Source organism: Bufo gargarizans, chromosome 4, assembly GCF_014858855.1.
Source record: "Bufo gargarizans isolate SCDJY-AF-19 chromosome 4, ASM1485885v1, whole genome shotgun sequence".
Taxonomy (NCBI): domain Eukaryota; kingdom Metazoa; phylum Chordata; class Amphibia; order Anura; family Bufonidae; genus Bufo; species Bufo gargarizans.
The window spans coordinates 181,223,681-181,247,673 of NC_058083.1; the positions used below are offsets into that span (position 1 = coordinate 181,223,681).

A 23,993-nucleotide genomic window follows, 5' to 3' on the forward strand; every position below is an offset into this window, starting at 1 on the left:
AGACATGTCAGGAGAAATTCATTCTATGGTGCAAATTTATCTTGAGCATAATATTTGAAGTCATATTTGCTGTCTGTGTTGGTGTACGTAGAGCCAAATTTATCAAACACTGCCCACTGTTAGGGTCCATTCACACGTCTGCAATTTTGACCCATTCATTTTTATAGGGCAGCACAATGTCCGGGTCCGCAATTCCGTTCCCAAAAAAAATAGAACATGTCCTATTCTTGTCCGCAATTGCTGACAAGAATAGGCATATTCTATTAGTGCCCGCAAAATGCGGAACACACATTGACGCTGTCCGTGTTTTGCCGACCCTCAAAGGGGTTGTGTCACTTCAGCATTCAGTATTGTCATTTATCACTAAAGGGAAGTTAACACAAGGCACTTACTAATGTATTGTGGCTGGATTCATTTTTCCATCACATTATACACAGCTCGTTTCCATGGTTACGACCACCCTGCAATCCATCAGTGGTGGCCGTTCCTGCACCTTAGGAAAAGGCCAGGACCAAGTGAGTGTGCATAAGAAATCTTTCTTTCCTATAATGCGCAAGCACGGCCGCCACTGCTGGATTAAAGGGTGGTCATAAACCCTGGATATAAGGCCCCTTTTCCCACAGGCGTCCCAGAAGAGGTCCAGATGCGTTGCGGGAAACCCGCGCGGGTGTGCACGCAATTTCAGTCAGTTTTGTCTGCGATTGCGTTGTTCAGTTTTTTTCTGCGCGAGTGCAAAGCGTTTTAATGCGTTTTGCACAAGCGTAATAAAAAAAACTGTATGTGGTACCCAGACTTCTTCACTGAAGTTCAGGTTTGGGTTTGGTGTTATATAGATTTTATTATTTCCCATTATAACATAGTTATAATGGGAAATAATAGCATTCTCTATTAAATAATGGCAAGTATAATGTCCCTTGAGGGTAAAAAAAAAATAAAAAAAAAATAATAATAATAATAATTTACTCACCTCATCCACTTGATTGCACAGCCGTTATCGTCTTCTTTCTTAATCTTGCAGGACCTGCACTGACGGCATCGCGCTCACCACAAGGTGAGCGCGGTGACGTCAGTGCAGGTCCTGCTGAATGAAGATAGAAGGATGGGTGAAAAACATCGCTCATGTGCACAGCCCCATTGAAATGAATAGGTCAGGATTCAGTGCGGGTGCAATGCGTTCACGGATTGCACCAGCGCTGAAAACTCGCCCGTGTGAAAGGGGCCTAAGCAGTTGCTTAAGTTAAACAACCCCTTTAAACTTTATGCTCTTGTCTAGAAATGCTATTCCAGTTTTTTTACACTACCCCCTACTGCAGCGAGTTTACAACTTTATTTGCGACTGTTTTTTTTTTTAAAAGGTCACAGTGATAGAACTCATTACCACAGCTAACCATACTCTCAGATTTTAATAGCAGATGCCAGTGACCAAAAAAAAAAAACAACTCACAAAAGCCCCATTTGGTGATGCTTTGAAGCCAGAATTCTGGAGCACAGGGAGCAATGAATTCCCCTAATGCATTCTACCAGGAGTCAGCAACCTCCAGCTGTTGTGAAACTACAACTCCTAGCATGCTCTATTCACTTATAGGAATTCTGAGAGCAGCCAAGCAAATGTGCATGATGGGAGTTGTAGTTGAACAACAGCGGAAGTGCCGAAGATTGTTGACCCCAGCGCTATACAAAAAATCCAGTAATCTGCCAGGTCCTCAATGGCAGTTTTATAATGGCTCCAAACATGATTTAAATATGTATTTTATCACCCAAAATAACAAAGTAATAAAAACTGTTATACATGATTTCTATTGCAATCAGGAATATGTATGAAAAACAAGTACAGATCCACAAAAAAGAGCAAATCTGTGCTTTAGGGTATTGAGTGCTTGGTAGCTGATTTCTGTGCCGTTTTCCACACCACAAGTCATATTAGCAAAGTTGGCATGAAATGTTAACCCGCTGCATCTACCATCTTGCCCGGAATCAAACCTGCCTAAAACACAACCCTCATTGCTCCATCCTCTGCCATGTATAGCTAAGGTCATAAGTAGAGATTTAGGTGGAGGGGAAATCTTACACATCTGCTTTTCAACCCTTGATAGCGGGTACAGAGGCCGGGGGCAGCATGTGCGATGCAGGTGAATACATCCTATATTCTATTTCTTCCTACCTCCCAAATACAATTAGGAAAGAATGGAAATAAACAGCAAAGTCACTATTCCAGTTTCCAGAAAGAAGGAGCAGGACTACAACTGAAGTCTAAATATTCATCCATAGGGTTCCATTGTACAAATATTAAAATGAATAAAATAAATCTATACTGTGCAACATAAAAAAATAAAAATTGATGTAACTGTACAGCAATGTATGAAATAAAGCAGTCTACTAACGTTACTTTTACACTCGCGCTTTGGCTTTCCGTTTGTGAGATCTGTTCAGGGCTCTCACAAGCGGTCCAAAACGGATCAGTTTTGCCCTAATGCATTCTGATGGAAAAGGATCCGCTCAGAATGCATCAGTTTGCCTCCGTTCAGTCTCTATTCTGCTCTGGAGGCGGACACCAAAACGCTGCTTGCGGCGTTTTAGTGTCCGTCTGAGGAAACTGAGCCAAACGGATCCGTTCTGACACACAATGTAAGTCAATGGGGACAGATACGTTTTCTATGACACAATCTGGCACAATAGAATTGACTTTCAATGGTGTTCATGACAGATCTGTCTTGGCTACGTTACAGATAATACAAACGGATCCGTTCTGAACGGATGCAGACGGTTGTATTATCTGAACGGATCATTCTGTGCAGATGCACGACGGATCCGCACCAAACGCGAGTGAGAAAGTAGCCTAAACTAATCCATACCATTTTTATGCAGTATACAAACATCCCCTGTTGGGGGAATGGCGTCCCGCGGATGTGCTTATCCAAGCCTATATGACACCAGGGGTCCTTTTACACCGGCAGATTATCTGCCTATAAACGAGCACAGATATACTTCATAGCGTATCAATCAGTGCTAGCAAATGAAAACGTAGCCATGATTGAAAATCACAGGGACGAACAATCGTTAGCAGGTCCCCTACAGTTTGCAAATTGTCGCCAACACGTCCCCTGTTTACACAGGGACATGTGCTGCCGACAAAAGATCATTTGTGCTTCGGTATAAAAGATGGAATTGCTTTCTGGCGGATATATTTACACTTTCCTATCAATGTTCGTAACAAAGGAGAGAACAGAAAAAGGAATGCGGTACTCACCAAAAAAATGCAGCTTTAGAGTATTTTTTTGGTGAGTGCCGCATTCTTTTTTCTTTTCTCTCCTTTGTTGCAAATACTACTTGTTTTTTATGCTGAGCACCACAGCTACTCACATTTATCAGTGCAGCACCAGATTAAATCCCACACCTACAGCAGTGCCGACCGTATCCTCTACATATTACTTTCCTATCAATGTTCATTTGGGCATTCATCGTCCTGTAAGGAGAGGCTATCACAGTGGGATTGGGGCCTAATTTTAGGCTACTTTCACGCTGCAAGCAGCGTTTTGGTGCCCATCCCCAAAGCGGAATGGAGGCAAACTGATGCATTCTGAGCGGATCCTTTTCCATTCAGAATACATTCGGGCAAAATCCGTTTTGGACCACTTGTGAGAGCCCTGAACGGATCTCACAAACGGGAAGCCAAAACGCAAGTGTGAAAGTAGCCTTAATTCTACCTACTAATAGATGTTGGTACCTGTGAAAACTGCACTTTATTTTTCTGCAGATGTGGCAAAAAACAAGAATGCTGCAAAAACAATTACCACAATATTTTTTTTCAGAAACATATGGCAACAACTTCATAATAATAATTAGTGTCCTTTTAAATATGGCAGCATTTAGTGTCCATTTTAATAGTTGTGTTTTTCTGCAAATATTTTTCACTTTCAAATGATTTCCTTGTGCTTATAACTGATTATTTTATTAAAAGGAAATGTATATCTTTGATAAATTACTGTTAATCCTGGGCAGCTATTGCATTCATGGCCTCTCTTCTAATACAGCTATATCACATTATGAAATGTAATCCGCGCAATGGTGAAATATCATAAGCACGATGAAACAGCTCACAGCTATTAATATATAATCAGTAGAAACTGAGACAGATGAGAAGATGGAAAAAGCCGATCCGTGGCTCATGTCATGCGGCTAAGACAAACTGCTGTGCAATGCATGTGAATCTATCAGCGGGCGCTGCATTGTAAAGATTCTGCACATGTACTCCTCTCATGTATATGCACACCATAAATTGTGCACCGCTGACAGGGCACGGCACACGGCTGCGGGGAGTTACAGTGCTTCAAATTATGGTTTGTATAAATCAAAATCAGAGCCATAGGCAAATACCTGGCTAGAACAGGCCCGCTGCTGCTAGATAAAGCAACATCCATTACCAGCATAGAGGAAATGGATGATATATAAAATACTGAAAGATTCCCACATTCTCAATATGATAGATTATCTCCCTGCTCTGGGTTATATCCTAAGCATTCCCCAACCCACTGCCACCAACTGTGAAAATATTGAAATAATCTATGAATGTCATACATAAGAATAAATAATAAGTACTCTCCAGTACATTGTACGTTTGCCTCTTCTTTGCACCGCATGGTACTAACATATGCCTATACAAGGACGTAGCCTGGAGGGGCTGCCTCCCCTCTCACTCTCATGCCTTTCTTCCTTCAAGTTACAGCAGCTAGAGTTTCTTACCAGATGCTGTAACTGGTTCCAGACAGCTGTCTGTCCTTGACGGAGGGGGAGAAGCTCTGCTCTCTACGGCCTCATGCACACGACTGTTCCGTTTTTTGCGGTGCGCAAACTGCAAATCTGCAAAAAACGGAAGCAGCCGTGTTGCCTTCCGCAATTTGCGGAACGGAACAAGCGCCGGCAATATAAATGCCTATTCCTGTCCGCAAAGCGTGGACAAGAATAGGACATTATATTCTTTTAGCGGGGCCGCGGAACGGAGCCACGGATGCGGAGGACAGCACACGGAGTGCCGTCTGCATCTTTTGCAGCCCCAATGAAGTGAATGGGTCCGTATCCGAGCCGCCAAAACGGCGGCTCGGATGCGGACCCAAACAACGGTCGTGTGCATGAGGCCTACTGCTGTGATGGCTCTGCAGGAGAGGCAAGTACATGCAATGTGTGTACACATACATGTGTTTACAGCATACATATGTACATATGTGTCTGCATTGTCTATTTGTGTGTGTGTAAGGAACATAAAGCTTTACTCAGACGGCCATTATTTGGTCAGTATTTTGCATCAGAATTTTTAAGCCAAAAACCAGAAGGGGGTCAAAAACAAGAAATAGGTGCAAAATCTTTCCTTTATATGTTTTCTCAAATCCTGATGCCAAATACTGCCGTGTGACAGTGGTCTATGTCTGTGTGTATCAAAAAGAAAATGCTATTGATGCGTGTGGTATACGTGTTATGTTTTGGGGTGAGGGCGTACATTTAGTAAGCTCTCTGTAGGCAAATGTGTGCATGTTTTGCAAGGGGTTGCCATACCGAATCTTTGCCCATGCCGCAGGAGTTAAGTTAGGATTGTTTGCAGTTCTTACCTTCTTCATCAATCCACTTCATTGTGAAGAGCTGCTCATTGTCAAAGGCGCACATCTCCTTCACCTCGGTACAAAGCCCATCAAAGGTGATGGTGGGGTCAAAATGGGTAATCATGATGTCTCTGTGAAAAGAAAAAAAAAAAGAAGCTAATTTTGATATATGGTCAGAAAGAAGATCAGTGAATAAAACCATTAGGTGAGAAAAGAAATGCACTCCACAGAAAACCATACTTCTCTGCAGCCACTCCAGTGCTCCCAGTGGTGTTTGTTTTTGCCGCTGCAAAGATGACCTTACTTAAAGGGGTTGTCTGGGTTCAGCATCTCCGGCCCCCCTGATAGGAGCATGATTTGTTTATGTTTTTAACAATACTAGGCAGACGTTCCACCTAGCAGTGTTCCTGGTGACATCACCGGCACTGATGGGCAGGCTTCAGCGTTGCCTCAGCCACCCATTAGTGCTGGTGACGTCACCGGGCTCACGGTTAGGTGAAAGCAACCACCTAGCTTTACCTGTGGAGAGTACGTCACCAGATCTCCAGAAAAAGCCTTTGTCCTGCGCAAAGGAGAGCATTGGAGCCAATTACCAGCATTAGCGGTCTGGTGCATTATCATACACTATGTATCTATTCACCATTAGTCATTTTCATAAACAAGGGTACCATGGGACAGCATTAAAATTAAGGCACATATGAAAAGGCAAGAAGCGGTGGATGAGCTGAAGCTGGCAATATAAATTAGATTTTTAGTAGGAAACAGATGGACGACCAATTGGTTGGACCCCCCCCCCCCCCCCACACACACACAAAAAAAAATGGTTTTATGGCCTAACATTGAAGGAACCAGTGCAAAAAAGAAAAATTTTACATAGTGTTAATAGCCAGAACTATTAGTAATTGCTTTCCAGGAATCTGAAGCCACTGACCTGTAAGGGCGGTCACACATATTTAGTAGTTGTTGGTCGAACCATAGTCAACAGACGACTCTCTCTCTCGACCCCCCCTTCCCCATACACATTTGGCTCAGCAACGGGCAGCACACTAAATAAAAATATAAATCCATGTGGAAAGTAAGGCTACTTTCACACCAGCGTTTTTTCACACAAAAACACTTTTGTTACTGATAATACAACCATCTGCATCCATTATGAACGGATCCGGTTGCATTATTTTTAACATACCCAAGACGGATCAGTCATGAACTCCTTTGAAAGTCAATTGGGAACGGATCCATTTTCTATTGTGTCAGAGCTAAACCGATCCGTCCCCATTGACTTGCATTGTGGGTCATGATGGATCCGTCTTGCTCCGAATCTCATGACGGAAAGAAAACTGCAGCTTGCTGTGGTTCGTTCCCGGGATGGGAAGGCAACCAAACGGAACGCGTTTTGTAGCACTCCGTTTTGTTCAGTTACATTTTGTCCCCATTGACGATGAATGGGGACAAAATGGAAGCGTTTTTCTCCGGTATTGAGACCCTATGACGGATCTCAATACCAGAAAATAGAGAAGCTAGTGTAAAAGTAGCCTAACCAGAAAACTCTAGATTCTTACCACTTAAGAAACCAGGGTATTTTTCCTTGGAGAATGTCTAGCAGACTTCCTCTCAATAAATACTGCATATCTGCATGAGGAGGATATCATAAGCCTGCAAGAACTGGGAGCGCTTGCCAAGATACTCCACACAATAGAAATGTAATAGATATTCATAGGAAGACCTGTATATATTATAAGCCTATCTGCTTCGGTTTGCTAATCCCCCGATACACAGCAGTAACAGAAGAGCCGAGTGTGGGTGGGGTGGGAATCACAGATTACACTCATCTTATTTACCATGAAGCAGGTGACAAAGTACCATCACAAGCATGTAATACAGCCAGCTATAATACAGTATATTTACAGGATAAATACATTTGTGGATGGATCTTCTGCCCACGGAGGTATGTGTTTGCAAACAGCTGGCCATCCGTTATCTTTCCCCTCTGCCGTACTAGAAAAACACCAAAAGGAATCTTAACTAGAACTGATCCCATTGGTTTTCTAAGGGATCATTTTTAGCAAACGGCCCTTCGGCTGGAATGTGAACAACAAAGTACAAAGCAGAGGAGTCAGCTCACCACCACGTAGCCGATCGTGCCCCCAGCCCCCAGGAACAACAGCGAAGATACCGCGCACAGAAAGAATGCCAGGCCGGGTCCTGGGTAGCAGAGCAAAAATGCAAGGACCAGATCCAGCACTGAAAAAAAAAAAATAAAAAAAAAAAAAAACGAATTTTATTCAAGTACATATTAAAAGCATCGAGGTGCACATTCACTGGTAGACTGCATTCCCAATGGAGCGTTTCAAGTCCTTTACAGGCTTGAAATGGGTAAGCAGTAATATCTACCCATGGATGTGCCCCTAGATGCTTTCATTCTATTGCATATTTGAATAAAATTGGATTTTAAACTTTTTCTGATGCTGGACCTGGACCTTTTTCCTAAAAAGAGAAACAAATTCCAGCTTCCCAATAAAAACTGTGGTCTTTATTAAACAAGCGATAAAAACTCCCATAGAAAAAAACACTACGCATTTTGGATCAAAACAATAGACTCCTTACTCATAAGTAAGGATTCTAATGATTTAATCCAAAGCGCGTAGATATTTTTTTTATCTATGGAGTTTTTAGCGCTGGTTTAATAAAGACCATCGTTTTTATTGGGAAGCTGGAATTTGTTCCTCTTTTTTGCATTTAACTTTAGGGCTGCGTTCCAAACGATGAGCAGGTGAGTGCTGTGCCTATATTATCAGTTGTAATGTCGGATGTCTCCCTGCACCATCATGCAGCATTCTTCTGTCCTTGTATTTCTGGCTTTGGACATGGGACCGGCACACAAAAATGTCAAAAGGTTCTGCCCAGCTCAGACCTAAAAACTGGTCGAGCACAACTCATGAGGATGAACCCAGCATTCTTCCCTATGCTAATGAGTTTTACATGTTAATGATCCATCATTACAGCATACATTGGGGTCAGTTTCATAAGTGTAGGGGTACACAGAATATCTGGAGGGCACTCGAACATACGATTATACAACATTTGCCCAAGATTCCAGCACTGCGTGACCACCAGGCCACCATGCTGCATTTCCATATAATAGGAGTCATCGTTGCAAAACGAAAATCTAAATAAATTATTCTTGGAATAAACCTTTTGAAGCTTGTGACAATATGGAGATTAGAGGCAGTAATTACCGACCAGCAAGAGACCCACAGGAACTGGGAATGCATACTTATCAACAGTCTCTCGTCCTCCCCCCAGCAGGTAATTACATCCCATAAACGACGGCATTCATTAGAGGTCTCCTCCGACCAGTATATCACCACACGCAAGAAATAATAGCACGAGAACAGAACTACACTAACATCTCATGTTGTGGGCAGTCTGCAGTTCACAATATGAAGGTTCCTTTAAAAATGCAAGATCCAAAAAAAATAACGTTTTCCATGGGGTGCTGACCAACTTGTGTTTTTTGACCCGCTAGTTCCTGATCCTTGGTAAATAATAGTGTGCAGTCATGTCACCGCAGAACGTCTGTTGTGATAACTGGTCCCTGGGAACACGTGACGTCACATACTGGTTATCAGCAGCATGGAACCAAACGGTAGATATTCTAATTTACACATTTAACAAGACAAAAAGCTATCAAGTCCCGGAGAACTGCTTTAGGGTACATCCACATGGGAACTAAAGCCTTCCAGAAAATCCAACATGGACTTTGCCGTGGATCTGCAGCAAAATCTGCATGACTTACATGCGGATTTTACCCTACTGCATTGCAAAGGATGAAATCCGCGGCATAAACTGGCGTGCCGCCACTGTTCTAAAATTCACACCACAGCTCAATTTACCCTGCAGATTTTTTCCATAGTATGTGGATAAGATTTCTTCAAATCTCATACACTCGATTGGTACTACAAAATGGTAAAGACTCTCCGCACACAAATCCACACTTCTTCCGTCGTGTGTGAACGTACCCCAAGAGCTCATTCAGAATTTGCAGGCTAAAACCAGAAGTGGAACACACACTGAGAAAAGGCATTATGGAACGATATGCACCACTTCCATATGTCGGATCCACTTCTGGTTGTGGTTAAAAAAAAAACAAAAAAAAAAAAACACCATTATTTTTCTTTTTTTTCCTCTACTTTTTTTTTTTATTGTAGAATTTTACACAACCTTTTTTGGGCCATTTTTCAGTCTAAGGGAAAAAAGCCTGAAAACTCCAAGAGCATTCTGTATTTTGTCAAAACATAAATGTTATTTCCCATGTTTTTGTTTGTATTCCTACTCTCCCGAGCCTCCTCTGTTTCAGCACTGCTTCTTTGCCCTCCCAACGGGGTCTGCTGTTCTTATTGCAGCAGTGACGTGCACGAGACCACTGCAGCCAATCACTGCCGACGCGGCCAGTAATTGGCTGCAGCAGTCACGCGCTGAATACAGCATGGTACTGCTGCAGCAACAAGGAGAGAAGGGGCCAAAACACAACTTGTTATAGGTGTGTCATTTTGTTCTGCTGGTATTCCCTTAGGAAATGATACAATAGAAAAATTACATTAAAAAAGTTGCATAAAAAAAAAATACATACACATAGTATTTTCTAATAAATAAAAAAACATAAAAAGGTGTAGGTAATATGGTCTGCACTTGTCAGAAAGGACTAGTGGTTTCTTTATGTAAATCATCCTATAGCTCAAACCTCTAGCAATTTGCTGCTGGAGCCCAAAAACTACCCCGGCCCCCAAATCTCCTACTGAGCAGGCCGGCTCCTGGAACAAGTGGCTGCCACACAAACCCACTGCTGATCTTATGGGAGGAAAGATTTGGGTCTGTTAGGCTGTTTTCACACTAGCGTTAATATTTTCTGGTATTGAGATCCGTCATAGGGTCTCAATACCGGAACAAAACTTTTCAGTTTTGCTCACATTCATTGTCAATGGGGACAAAACGTAACTGAACAGAACGGAATGCTCCAAAATGCATTCTGTTCCGTTCTCATGCTGCGGTTTGCTTTCCGTCCTGGGATGCGGATCCATTTTCTCTGACACAATATAAAACAGATCCGTCCCCCATTGACTTTCAATTGCGCCTGAGGAGGAAGTCTACCACCATCAAAACATATTCCTGCAAGCCTGCAGTAATATTCCCATATAGTTTTAGGAACCAAGTTAGAGATTTTATGGCCAGTTCATGAGGGATGTTGGTATACAGAGACACTACGTCCGCTGTGATCCATACATAATTCGAGGACCATTCAATGTTTTCAATAGTTTGCAGAACGGATGCAGTGTCTTTAAGAAAACCAGGTATTAGTGGTATAAGCAGCTGGATTGGCCTAAGGGGAGGTGGAAAAAACATTTTTGTGCGTTTTCGGAAGTGCGTGAAACACTGGAATAACAGGAGATGGAATATAAATATATTCCGATTCCTTATTACTTAGGAAACCTAATCAGGTCTCTAGATCCAGGATATCCCGTAATTCCTTCTGAAAAGAGGGGAGGGGGTTGTCACTAAGGGTGACATATACTGTAGTGCATGGGTGTCAAACATGCGGCCCGCGGGCCGCATGCGGCCCGCAATGAATATTTTTGCGGCCCGGCAAGTATTTCTGAACATGAGCGCGCTGCTATCGGCACGCTCATGTTCTCTCAGCAGCACGGGGAGAAGGAAGCTGTCCTCCCTCCCCCTGTGCTGCTGCCGCTGCCACCAATGAGAAGAGAGGGGGGGGGGAGGAGGGGCGGGCGCACTGCGCCACCAATGAGAATAGAGGGGGAAGGAGGGGCGGGCGCACTGCGCCACCAATGAGAATAGAGGGGGGGGGGAGGAGGGGGGGCGCACTGCGCCACCAATGATTGGACTATTTTCACACAGAGCGGCGCCCAGCACTCACCATTAGTCCTGGGTGCCGCTCCGTTCGCCCGCAGTGCCCCATTACTGTCTCCTCTCCTGCTCCACATGCTGCTTACTATCGGAGCGATGGGAGGAGACATCAGCTTCACTAGTGGGCGTTCCTTCTCCCTGCGCTGCGATTGGACAGTGCTACAGCCAGGAAGAAGGAACGCCCACTAGTGAAGCTGATGTCTCCTCCCATCGCTCCGATAGTAATCAGCAGCATGTGGAGCAGGAGAGGAGACAGTAATGGAGCACTGCAGTCGAACGAGCAGCGCCCAGGACTAATGGTGAGTGCTGAGACATCGCTGGGCGCCGCTCTGTGTGGCCTGATAGTGAAAGTAGTTTAACACAATACAGGAGGCGGGTGCCGGCAGCAGAATCGCATTGCCGGCACCCTGCCCCTGACAGGGAGCTGCGATCAGAGGCAGTTAACCCCTTAGGTGCCGCACCTGAGGGGTTAACTGCTGATCTGCCAGTACCCGCCTCCTGTATAAAGGGGTAATTTATCATTGGTGGTGCAGTGTGCCCCCCCCCCTCAACCCCCCCATCCCATTAAAATCATTGGTGGCACAGTGCGCCAGCCCCTCTCAACCCCCCCAGTATTGAAATCATTGGTGGCAGTGGCCACAGGGACCTCTCCCCTCCCCCTCATTGGTGGTGCAGTGGCAGTTTCTGATCGGAGCCCCAGCTGTGTAAGCCTGGGGCTCCGATCAGTTACCATGGCAGCCAGGATGCTACAGAAGCCCTGGTTGCCATGGTAACATCCCTGATGCTGTGTGCACAAGGCACAGAGCAGCAGGGACAGTGTGAAGTCCTATTCACCCTGATAGAGCTGAATAGGACAAGGGATGAAAGATCCCAGGTTCTCGCCCCTAAGGCTACTTTCACACTTGCGTTCAGAGCGGATCCGTCTGCATTATATTGTAAAAAAAAATCTAACTGTGAAAGTAGCCTCAGACGGATCCGTCCAGACTTTTACATTGAAAGTCAATGGGGGACGGATCCGTTTGAAGATTGAGCCATATTGTGTCATCTTCAAACGGATCCGTCCCCATTGACTTCCATTGTAAGTCTGGACGGATCCGCACGCCTCCGCACGGCCAGGCGTTTTTTTTTTATGCGGCCCACATAAACTTAAATTTAGTTTTTTTGGCCCATGTTAGCCTTTGAGTTTGACATGCTTGCTGTAGTGTCACTGAGCATGGATTCAATCTGGGTCCTATAGAGACCGCTGTCTAGCACGACAACCCCACCCCCTTTGTCAGATTGTTTTATTACAATGTCCACCCTCGATTTCAAATCTTGGAGTGCCTTTTTTTTTCATTTTTAGTGACATTGTTGCGAAGCCCAGGATTCTGATTGATCTGATCATGCAGCAAAACCAAATTGCGTTCCACCAAATCTTGGTATCGATCCAGTGCTGGGGATCTGGATTGAATCGGATAAGTGCAATTACCTATTTAATTCCAGATCACCCAGGACTGTATTTGACTCCTGAAGTTCACATACGTGCATCATTTCATGAAAACTCATATTACTTATATTTTGCGGGCTTACAACATCATGGGTAGAGGGATCACTTGTGGACGCAACAGGGTGATCAGCGTCCCCAGCACGAACATCATCACCACCCACCCAGCACTTCAACAAAATAATTTGTGTATATCCAGCATACACTTTAGGCTACTTTCACACTAGCGTTCGGGCGGATCCGTTCTGAACGGATCCGCTCATAATAATGCAGACGGAGGCTCCGTTCAGAACGGATCCGTCTGCATTAAAATGGCAAAAAAAAAGCTAAGTGTGAAAATAGCCTGGGACGGATCCGTCCAGACTTTCAATGTAAAGTCAATGGGGGACGGATCCGCTTGAAGATTGAGCCACATTGTGGCATCTTCAAACGGATCCGTCCCCATTGACTTACATTGTAAGTCTGGACGGATCCGCACGCCTCCGCACGGCCAGGCGGACACCCGAACGCTGCAAGCAGCGTTCAGCTGTCCGCCTGTCCGTGCGGAGGCGAGCGGAGCGGAGGCTGAACGCCGCCAGACTGATGCAGTCTGAGCGGATCCTCTCCATTCAGACTGCATCAGGGCTGGACGGCTGCGTTCGGGTCCGCTCGTGAGCCCCTTCAAACGGAGCTCACGAGCGGACCGACGAACGCTAGTGTGAAAGTAGCCTTATGCGTATCCTTCCTTCTTTTGCATAGTTATTTTTACTATGTATATGTATGGTTCAATGTTCTTTTGTTTTTTCTTTTATTTTTCACGAGAAGAGCTGTTTGAAGGTGTGGCACCTTTTCTTGGGGGCGGTTGCAGGCCTGTAAAGACAATTAGTGAATACAGGTGCACCCTCCCCTTTAAAAGGTCTCACTTTTAATGTCTTACTGTGTCATGAGGAAGGGCTGGAATGGTCTCTGGTAGCCCAAAACGCGTAGACAAGACTGCTATTTTTGTAACTGATGGATGAGATTTTACCGCAAGCAAAATAAATTTATATTCCTTTATCAAAGTGGAGCTGGATTTCCTTCAACCCTTTTTTTTGCACGGATGCAGACGGTTGTATTATCAGTAACGGAAGTGTTTTTGCTGAACCCTGCCGGATCCAGTAAAAAATGCTGGTGTGAAAGTAGCCTTAAAATATACTATTGCCCAATCCTTAATGTCCCTGACCGCAGACACTGGAGGGGAGCAGGGCTGCCTCCCATACACATCAGATTGTAGGCAGAGTTGCATCACCACACCTTTACTCGGCTTCTTTGCGCATCAATAGATATTGCACGCCTTTATTCTTGATTCTGAGTGCCTTTTATGATAAATGACTGAACCCGCTAATAGAATATATATTTAGTTATAAACACATATGCCAGACACAGAACCTCACTGTTCTTTTCACCTCACTGAAGGGGTTAATGTGTGTCCTACACATTATAACACCGCCATATGGCAATGTACATCCAATTACAGCAACTCCCCAGGAAATCAGCGGTGGTGCCGCGCCAGCTCAGCGTGCTCCGACAAGTCGACGTATTCTCTCCCATCAGTTTCATTTGTGCTGCTCTTTTTCCCCCCTTTCTTTACTAACATCCGCCTCTCCCAGCAAAAATAATTAGACATCATTTGGCAGTATAAAATTAATGAGATCAGCCGTCAATGATCTCTCTCTGCAGCAGCACTTCATCTGTCCACATAACCACCAAGGCTTGCAGGTAATGTACATCTGTATGCGGCATACAAGACAGAGAATATGACAATACAACCTGCGCAGCACAGATCCACAAGCGTGACTAATAGCTTTAGGGCCCCCATGCTAAATCTGTAACAAGACCCCCTTAGGCTCTAGGGCCCAGGTATAACTGCTAGCTCTACACCCCCTACAGCTGGTAAATTACCAATCAGTTCAAGAGTCATTTTAGGCCTAATGCACAGGACCATATTTGTCCATGTCCAATCCACATTTTTTGCGGATCGCAAACAGACTCATTTACAGGTGAAACTCGAAAAATTAGAATATTGTGCAAAAGTTAATTTATTTCAGTAATGCTAATTAAAATTAGAATATTGTGAAAAGGTTCAATATTCTAGACTCAGTGTCACACTCTAGTCAGCTGATTAATCCATACCCCCTGAGCAAAGGGGACCAGAGATTGTGACTTTGGGGGTTTAAATAAGGCTACTTTCACACTCGCGTTTTGGCTTTCCATTTGTCAGGGCTCTCACAAGCGGTCCAAAATGGATCAGTTTTGCCCTTAATGCATTCTGAATGGAAAAGGATCCACTCAGAATGCATAAGTTTGCCTCCGTTCTGCTCTGGAATGGAGCGTTTTGGTGCCCGTCTGACGGAACTGAGCCAAACGGATCCGTCCTGGCACACAATGTAAGTCAACAGGGACGGAACTGTTTTCCCTGACACAATCTGGCACATTAGAACACGGATCCGTCTTGGCTATGTTACAGATAATACAAATGGATCCGCACAAAAAGCAAGTGTAAAAGTAGCCTAAGGCTGATATAAATCAACTTCGCACAATATTCTAATTATTCGAGTTTCACCTGTATTTCATTCATAGATGAATTTCTATGGGTCCGCAAAAAACAAACAAACAAAACTAAAATGGACAGCACACAAATATCATTGTGACCGGGCCGCAAATTATAAAACCTGTACTTTTCTTGTCCGTTTTATTTTATTACAATAGGCCCAGCAAAAATTGCATGATCCACGTGGACTGCATCTGTATTTTGCGGATCCGGGATTTTGCAGATTGCAAAATGGATATGGTTATGGGCAGGAGGTCTTGTGGTTTCTATGAGTATTATGTAACCTCGCTCTGTAACGGCTGATTAGATGGGAAAACAGGAAGAGCAGAGATTTGTTTTCTATGATGGAGATAACTTTTTCCCTTTGGGGTGCATGCACACAGCAGAACTGCTGCTTTTATATCAATGCTCACACAGATATTAGAGGTAGGGGACGTGTGGATGCGGGGGAACAGCCGGCAAACCGCCGATTGTCGGCCGGACAAAAACCGCAGTGTGCTGTCGTTTTATTCCGGCCGCCTCTTGGCATCAGAGATCCAAAGTCAATTCATTCACTTCGCAAATAACTTACTTCGGCTCATCGGTGCCCATGCATTCTAATATTGTACGGAGACGAATCGCCATACAGTATTATTCCGAAGTTTTGAACAAGCATCTGAAGCTCACTTTGTTCAACACTAGTCACAGTCAACAGCAACCACATCTAAATTGTTTGCCAGAGTGACCGATATACCCTCATGCCCCCCGACGCAATTGTGAGTGGACAATTGTTGTTATGGCAGTTGGAAGCCTAACAACCTTCAGGCCTGCCACCTGTGGAAGCCTATTAGGCTCTACCATAAGCAGTGTCTAATAGGCCTGTTAGTATAAGGCCTTATTCACACGTAAGCGCTTGGTCAGCGATTGTGAGCCAAAACCAAGTGTAGGTCAAAGATACAGAACTGGTGCAAATTTTTTCCATTACACCTTATCTCTCTGTAGCCTCCTCTCCTGGTTTAGGCCTCATGCACACGACCGCGCCGTTCTTTTGCGGTCCGCAAGCTGCGGATCCGCAAAAAAACTGAAGCCGCAATTTACGGAACGGGCGGCCCATTGTACAAATGCCTATTCTTGTCTGCAAAACGGACAAGAATAGGACATGCTATATTTTTTTTTGCGGGGCCACGGAACGGTGCAACGGATGCGGACAGCACACGGAGTGCTGTCCGCATCTTTTGCTGCCCCATTGAAGTGAATGGGTCTGCACCCGAGCCGCAAAAAATGCGGCTCAGATGCGGACAACAAAAAAGGTTGTGTGCATGAGGCCTTAGGCTCACACTCACTGATGGAAATCACGGACATATGAAGTAGGGCTACTACAGACAGGTATAATACACTGCAGTACGGAAGTATTAGGGCTGTTTCACACGAGCGGATGCCGTGTGTGACATCCGCTCCGTGAAAGAGTGCCAAGACCCGATGCTGACAGCAGAGGCACGGAGCATTAACATGACAGATAATGCTCCGTGCCTCTCTGTGATCTCTTTACTACGAAATCACGGTGACAACTTTATCTCACTGTGATTTCGTAGTAAAGAGATCACAGAGAGGCACGGAGCATTATCTGCTCCGTGTCTCTGCAGTCTGCATCGGGTCTTGGCACTCTTTCACGGAGTGGATGTCACGCACGGCATCCGCTCGTGTGAAACAGCCCTTAGGGCAGGCATCCTCAAACTGCAGCCCTCCAGCTGTTGTAAAACTACAACTCCCACAATGCCCTGCTGTAGGCCGATACCTGTAGACTGTTCAGGCATGCTGGGAGTTGTAGTTTTGCAACAGCTGGAGGGCCGCAGTTTGAGGATGCCTGCCTTAGGGTGACCGACTATGCAGTGTGCTCTTCATTCGTTAAATGAAAGGAAGCTGTGGGCCGAATGGCTGTGTGGTTCTTGATTGCAGCATGGCTGCTCCTTGTTGCTATATCCCTATAGCAGGGATGGCCAACCTGAGGCTCTCCAGCTGTTGCAAAACTACAATTCCCATCATGCCCGGACAGTCTACAGCTATCAGCCTACAGCAGGGCATGGTGGGAGTTGTAGTTTTACAACAGCTGGAGAGCCGCAGGTTGGCCATGCCTGCCCTATAGTATTAAGCTAGCGCCCCCTACCTCTGATTGACAGGTTTGTTCCATATGAATCAGCAGCAGGCGTTGGGGAAAGCCAGGAGCTCATGAAAATCGGGACTCGCTGGCAGGAGCTAGAGCTTTTCAATATAAGATTTTGGCAAAACGGCTAGGTGAATTAAAGATAGTGACCGAGCATTTTGCTAATGGGATCTGTCACTAGTTTATGTTGCCTTTGGTTAGGACACCATAAAACTGGTGACAGATTCCCTTTAAATGTCCGTGTTACAGCCCAAGAGTGGCTTTAACTAGTCATACTGCTCTGTGTGTCGATACCTCTTATGCTCAGTCTACAACTATGCTGGAGGTTCCTTCAGAAGCCTCCGCGCTTTGACGAAAGAATACCTCTGTATGCAGCACTATTTTGCCACCAAAATGTTGGACACTGTGCTGGAACCAGACAGACCCTATGATAAATTAATAGATTTTTCAATCACCGTAGGTGCCTGTTGTGCTACAGATCTGGCACTGTGAAGCTGGAATGTAGGAAGTAATGGAACAGGAACTAAAATACTCCAGCATGTACTACTAATCAGAAAGACAAACAACATTCTTAATTACACAATACCCCGAGATCACCGGCCATCTCATTATATGAGTCACTGAGGTCTGATCTCAACAGGATCACACTTTCAGGTGTAGAACACAATAAGACCAGTTTGGGAAGGGCTCCAGCATGTACTACAAGCTAACAACACAATTATCCATTTAGATCATTGGCTGAGGCAACCCTGAGATGACACCTTCAAGATAACTTGTGGAGCGCTGAAGTCAGCATAACAAGAGCAGTACCACCCCATTCAGAAGGGAGAATTGGGAACCTTTGTACGATATTTATTAGCTATCCTCCAGATATATACATTTTGTGGGGTAACCGCGCAATAGTAAATGGGGCTGGACGGTATTCCAGTTGCATCCGACAATGCCGGATCTGGCAGGCTGCTCCCAGACGGAAAAGTCTACCGTATCGGCTAATGCAGAGACTTCAGCTAGGTAGTCATGCATAGAGACACGTGTTAAGGTCAAGTTTGTGCTTGGCATTTTCCCAATTTTTGTTTACAATAGAAACTAAAAAGGTAATTTAAAAAGCTTGGAAATCTACAATTCTCTTCTATCCAAAACTTATTCTCAATTTTTGGGAATATGTCTCTAGGGTTGTCCAAGTTGTTTTTATTTTTTAGCAATTCCCCCTATCTAGAGGGACCTGTGAAGGGAAGTATACTGTAATTACCTTATAATAACAGCGTTTAATAATGTCCTCTGTCCCTTTCCACCGACTGTTGCTATGGCTTGTCTGTCTTCCTTTTAGTATAAGCAGAAGACCGAGGGGCGATCCTTCACACTGTATGCCTGCAATAGGCTTCAGAGTGAGGAGGCGTGTCTCTCAGTAATGCAATCCGATTGGCTGGCAGGGAGCTGCTGGCTACAGCAAGTATGTATGGTAAGTGAGGGAAAGCAGTTTTGGCCTCAGAGAACTGGCAGATGAGCCATCATATTGTAAATGTTTAACTTTAAACAGCCGTAACTAAGGGAAAAACTCAAGGAAAACAGTGGTATGTGAAGAAACTAAAGATTGCTTTATGCATAATGTTGTTGCAGCAGTGACATATGCTAAAATTGTTTTTATTTTATGAAAACATGACAGTTACCCTTTAAGGAATTTCAGCTAGCTACAATAAAAAACTGCATCCTAACTGCACTGTGTGCCAGCACCCTAAGATGGTCACAAACCTTAACGGGATACTCCAGTTGTTAGACGTTATTTCCTATCCACAGGATAGGGGATAACTATTTGATTGGAGGGGTTCCTACTGGTAGGACACCCACCGATCATAAGAATGGGGGCCCCATATCTTCTGCAGCCCCCATGAATTGAACTAAGTGGCTAGTCAGGGCATATTACATGGAACAGTTTTTAATCATATTTTTTGTATGGCCCATTTATATATTTGTATAGGTCAATCATGTCTCCCCTTAGACGTCTCTTCTCAAGACGAAATAAATGTAATTCTTTCACTCTTTCCTGATAACTAAAACCCTCCATGCCCCTTATCAGTTTAGTTGCTCTCCTTTATACTTTTACCAGCTCCAGGGCATCCTTTCTATGGACTGGTACAAAGAACTGAACTGGAATACTAATAGAACATTTTTTTGTAGGTAATCCATTACCAGTTTACTGCTGCTGTGAGGGGAAGAGGTTACCTGTTAGCATAATAGATGTAGGATTGGGGATAACAGTATGACAGCTCTATTGTTCTCTTGATAGGCATTGATAAAAATGTCAACAGAGGAGCAGTGCATTGATTAGTGTAATGTGTGATGCTTTAATGGAGTAAAAATAGGGGGCTCTCTCTGGCAGCAGTGATGGTCGACTGCCTGACAAAAAAAGAAGAGGCAGGACAGGAAGTGTAATACAGCGACTTCAAAAAATGATATCCAGAAACCTGTTACATGTAATGTATGTAAATATTCAGATATAAGTTGTTAATATGGGATTAAAAAAATGATGGAAGTGTCCTTGTAAAAAAAAAAAAAAAAGGGCTCCAATTTGTCAGGACTTTTTGGGGTGGGTGAAAGGCAATCCCCAAATTTTAATTAAATCTAATCTTGTGGATCAAGCTTTGGGCAGTCAAATGAAATAAATGAACACAGTGATCGATCATATACGACACCAGGTCATACATGTTCATATTGTAAGTAACCGCAAGACAACCCAATTTTAGATCGTTTGGCCCGACCCTGGTATGCCAACCAAATGGCACTAACGCATGGCATCAAACACTCCATTTACATGCACTGCTGACAGAATGTCAACAGGATCCTCAACATGTGAGCATGGAAACACTCAAGTGACAGCAGCATTTTCTGTGATCACACAATCATGAGTGTACAGTACTTTAGACCCGCCATCAGACAGCAGCCGACTGCACCATGAAACAATGCACTCAGTTCAGGAACCTGCATCAGTGCCCGCATCGCTGAGAAAAATGATATAGTAATATATGCAAATGAGGATCAATGGGGGTGCTGCCGTTACACCTTGAGATTCAGCTCTCTCTGCAACTGCTGCGCATTCTGCACTTTGATTGACAGGACCAGGCAGTGTAAACATCAGGTCCATTTACACGTCTGTGTGTGTTTTGCGGATCCACATTGTGCGGCCCTATAGAAATGAATGGGTCCGCAATTCCGTTACACAAAATGCAGAACGGAATTGAGGACGTGTAAATGGAGCATTACACCTGTCTGGTCCTGTCAAAGTGCCACAGTTGCTCCTAGAGGCTCATTTGCATATATTAAAACATAATTTTTCGCAGCAATGTGCGCACATATGAACACGGGACTAGGGATGAGCGAACGCGTGTTTTCAAGTTCAGGGTATCTAAAAATTCCGTTATGGATTCCGCTATCACAAACCATAACTAAGGTTAAATGCACACGATCAGGATTGCATGTGGATTTTCTGCGCCGATTTGCGTGCGGAAAATCCGCACCGTAGGTCATGTACATTGTATTCTATGAGAATTTGAAATTCTCAATGCACACTATGTGGATTTTTTCAGCGCGGATTTTGACCTGCGGTGCGGATTTTAAAATCTGCAGCATGCCAAATTTATTTTATTTTTGCTGACCGGATTTTCTTCATTCACTTAGGAAAATCCGCACCGAATCCGCACTACAGCCGCATCAATTAATGCGGATTGACCGCGCAGATTTGCCTGCGAACACCTACGGATTTCAGTGCGGATTCTCCGCACATGAATCCTGAACGTGTGCATGTACCCTTATAGTTCGTGGTGGCGAAATCTATAACGGAATTCTTAGATAACCCGAACCTTGTAGGCCGAACTTGAAAAACAGAAGTTTGCTCAACACTACATGGGACCAACACAGATGCCTTAAGCTGCCAAGCGCACATGAAACAAGTCAGCCAGTGCTGTCCGCATCTTTTGCGGCCCCATTGAAATGAATGGGTCTGCATCCGAGCTGCCAAAACAGCGGCTCGGATGCGGACCCAAACAACAGCCGTGTGCATGAGGCCTAAAGGACATGAATTCAATGCACATTTCCAAAACCGGCAACTAAAGTAAAGTATAATGCATGTGACCTATTTTTATTACGGTACATATAAAACAACATCCACGCATAAAGGACTACATCTATATGACAACAAATTACTAGTCAGACAATCATCAGATTAGAAGATGGGGGAGGGGGATAGTCTAATAAATATTCCTAAAAAAAACATTCCACAGCATATATAGCATAAAGCACAAGATCACCCGTGGTCGTGCGATTGATCTGATCTCTATAAACCTGTTCAGATCAATAGCAGATATACACAGCTGTATATGGATTAGGCCTGCAGTTGCTGCCCCTTCAAATAACTGATTGGCAGGGCTGCTGAGAGATGAACTTCCACAAATCCAATACTGATTACCAGTTCACCCGCGAACACATGCGGGCTGCCATCTTAACTCACAAGTCCGGCGAGGCACAGGTAAGCTCTTAACTGTGCCGCGAGCCGGTCTGAAAACAAATGCGGTCACCGGGAGCAGGCAGTTCCGAGAACAGCCCGATGAAGGCCCCCGGCGGCTGTTCTCAGAACTGCCTGATCCCGCTGACCGCATTTGTTTCAGACCGGCTTGCAGCACAGGTAAGGGCTTACCTGTGACTCGCCAGACTTGTGAATTAAGATGGCAGCCCGCATGTGTTCGCGGGTGAACACCGCGAACTGGCCATCACTGATTACCTTTTCTAAGGAATGGCCACTAAATTTAAAGGGAGTCTTGTCACGTTACTTTCACTAATATAACTTCCGGAAATGGCCATCAGAATGTTGTAAAAGCAATAAACCATACCTTCATGTCACCTGGGTGTTTATTCTATGTCCAGGAAAAGCTCTTATTCCTATGAAAAACGGCTCCCAGGTGTCCAGCATGGTAGGCTTTCCTTTTCAAAATGTCTAATCCAGCCGCCCTTCCCTGCCGCCTGATCCTTTCTTTACCATCCAACGCTTCCCCCCTCTTTCCCCTAGCGTTACCACAATGTAGAACCAAAAAACTCGTACACGCCCTGTGCTTTGCTTCCAGCGCCAAGCTAGACACTTGGGAGCTGTTTTTCATAGAAATAAAAGCTTTTCCTGGAAATGGAATAAAAACCCAGATGACACACAGGTATGGTTATAATTAGTGTTGAGTGAAGCGATCCCCAGCACTCGCATCCCTTGGAGCGGGGGAGGGGGTCGGGCGAGAAAGCTAATATCGGATCGCGATGGGGGAAGATCTATGGAAGTGCTGGAGATGGCAGCGATCAGCCATCTTTGGAGCTCCCATTGAAAATGGGACATGCTAGCGGAAAACCCTGATAAATGGGTTATTCAGAGTGTACCCATCATAGGTGCACACTGGCATCATAAACATGCCTTTCAGCCAAAGTAAACATTGGGAGTCATTAGCGCAGTGACTTATCTCAGCCCTGGCCTCTCAGCAGGGTTTAGAGCCACTGGATGCCATTTCTTGGCGAGCTAAAGCTATGCAGCCGTGACTAGAGTTGTCACAATACCAAAATTTCGATTCGATTTCGATCACATAAAAAAATATTGTGATACTCGATACTACGTGAAAGAAAATTAAAAACACAAAAAAATCTGCATTGTGCATTTTATGGAACGTCTGGCCCATAATAGAACAGTCCTATCCTATTTTTTTGTGGGGACAAGGTGACCCAAAAAATGGCAAATCGACTTTTTTTTTTAAATAATTTTCTTTTAGGGCGTTCACCCCATAGGAGATATTTAATATTTTAATAGTTCAGACTTATTTGGACGTGGTGATACCTAATTTTTTATTGTTTATATATTTTTATATGTCAAATTGGTAAAGGGAGTGATTTACCGTATATACTCGAGTATAAGACGAGTTTTTGGGCACATATTTTTGTGCTCAAAAAGGCCCCTCGTCTTATACTCGAGTCTATCTTACTTTATCTTTGCTCCGGTAATAGCAGGCAGTGCGGGGGGCGGCGCTCACTCACTGACGTCACGCGCCTGCGCCGCCTAGTGGGAGCAGGCGCGTGACGTCAGTGAGTGAGCGCCGCTCCCCGCACTGCCTGCTATTACCGGAGCAACGATAAAGTAAGATATCCAAAGAATACTGATAAATAAAGAATACTGATAAATATACTGCTTATACTTTATAAATATACTGCTGTGAGCGTCGGGGAGGGGGATCTGTGGATGGCACTGTAGGGGGATCTGTGGATGGCAGT

General features: G+C 44.4%; 1 protein-coding gene across 1 annotated transcript in view; it reads right to left on the bottom strand.

Moving 5' to 3' along the window:
* PRKCI (protein kinase C iota) overlaps positions 1 to 23,993 on the bottom strand; it is a 100,745-nt gene that overhangs the window by 58,344 nt on the left and 18,408 nt on the right. The window contains exon 2 of the mRNA XM_044292585.1: positions 5,601 to 5,722. Within this exon, the coding sequence (XP_044148520.1) occupies positions 5,601 to 5,722 (122 nt within the window). The remainder of the gene's footprint in view (positions 1 to 5,600; positions 5,723 to 23,993) is intronic.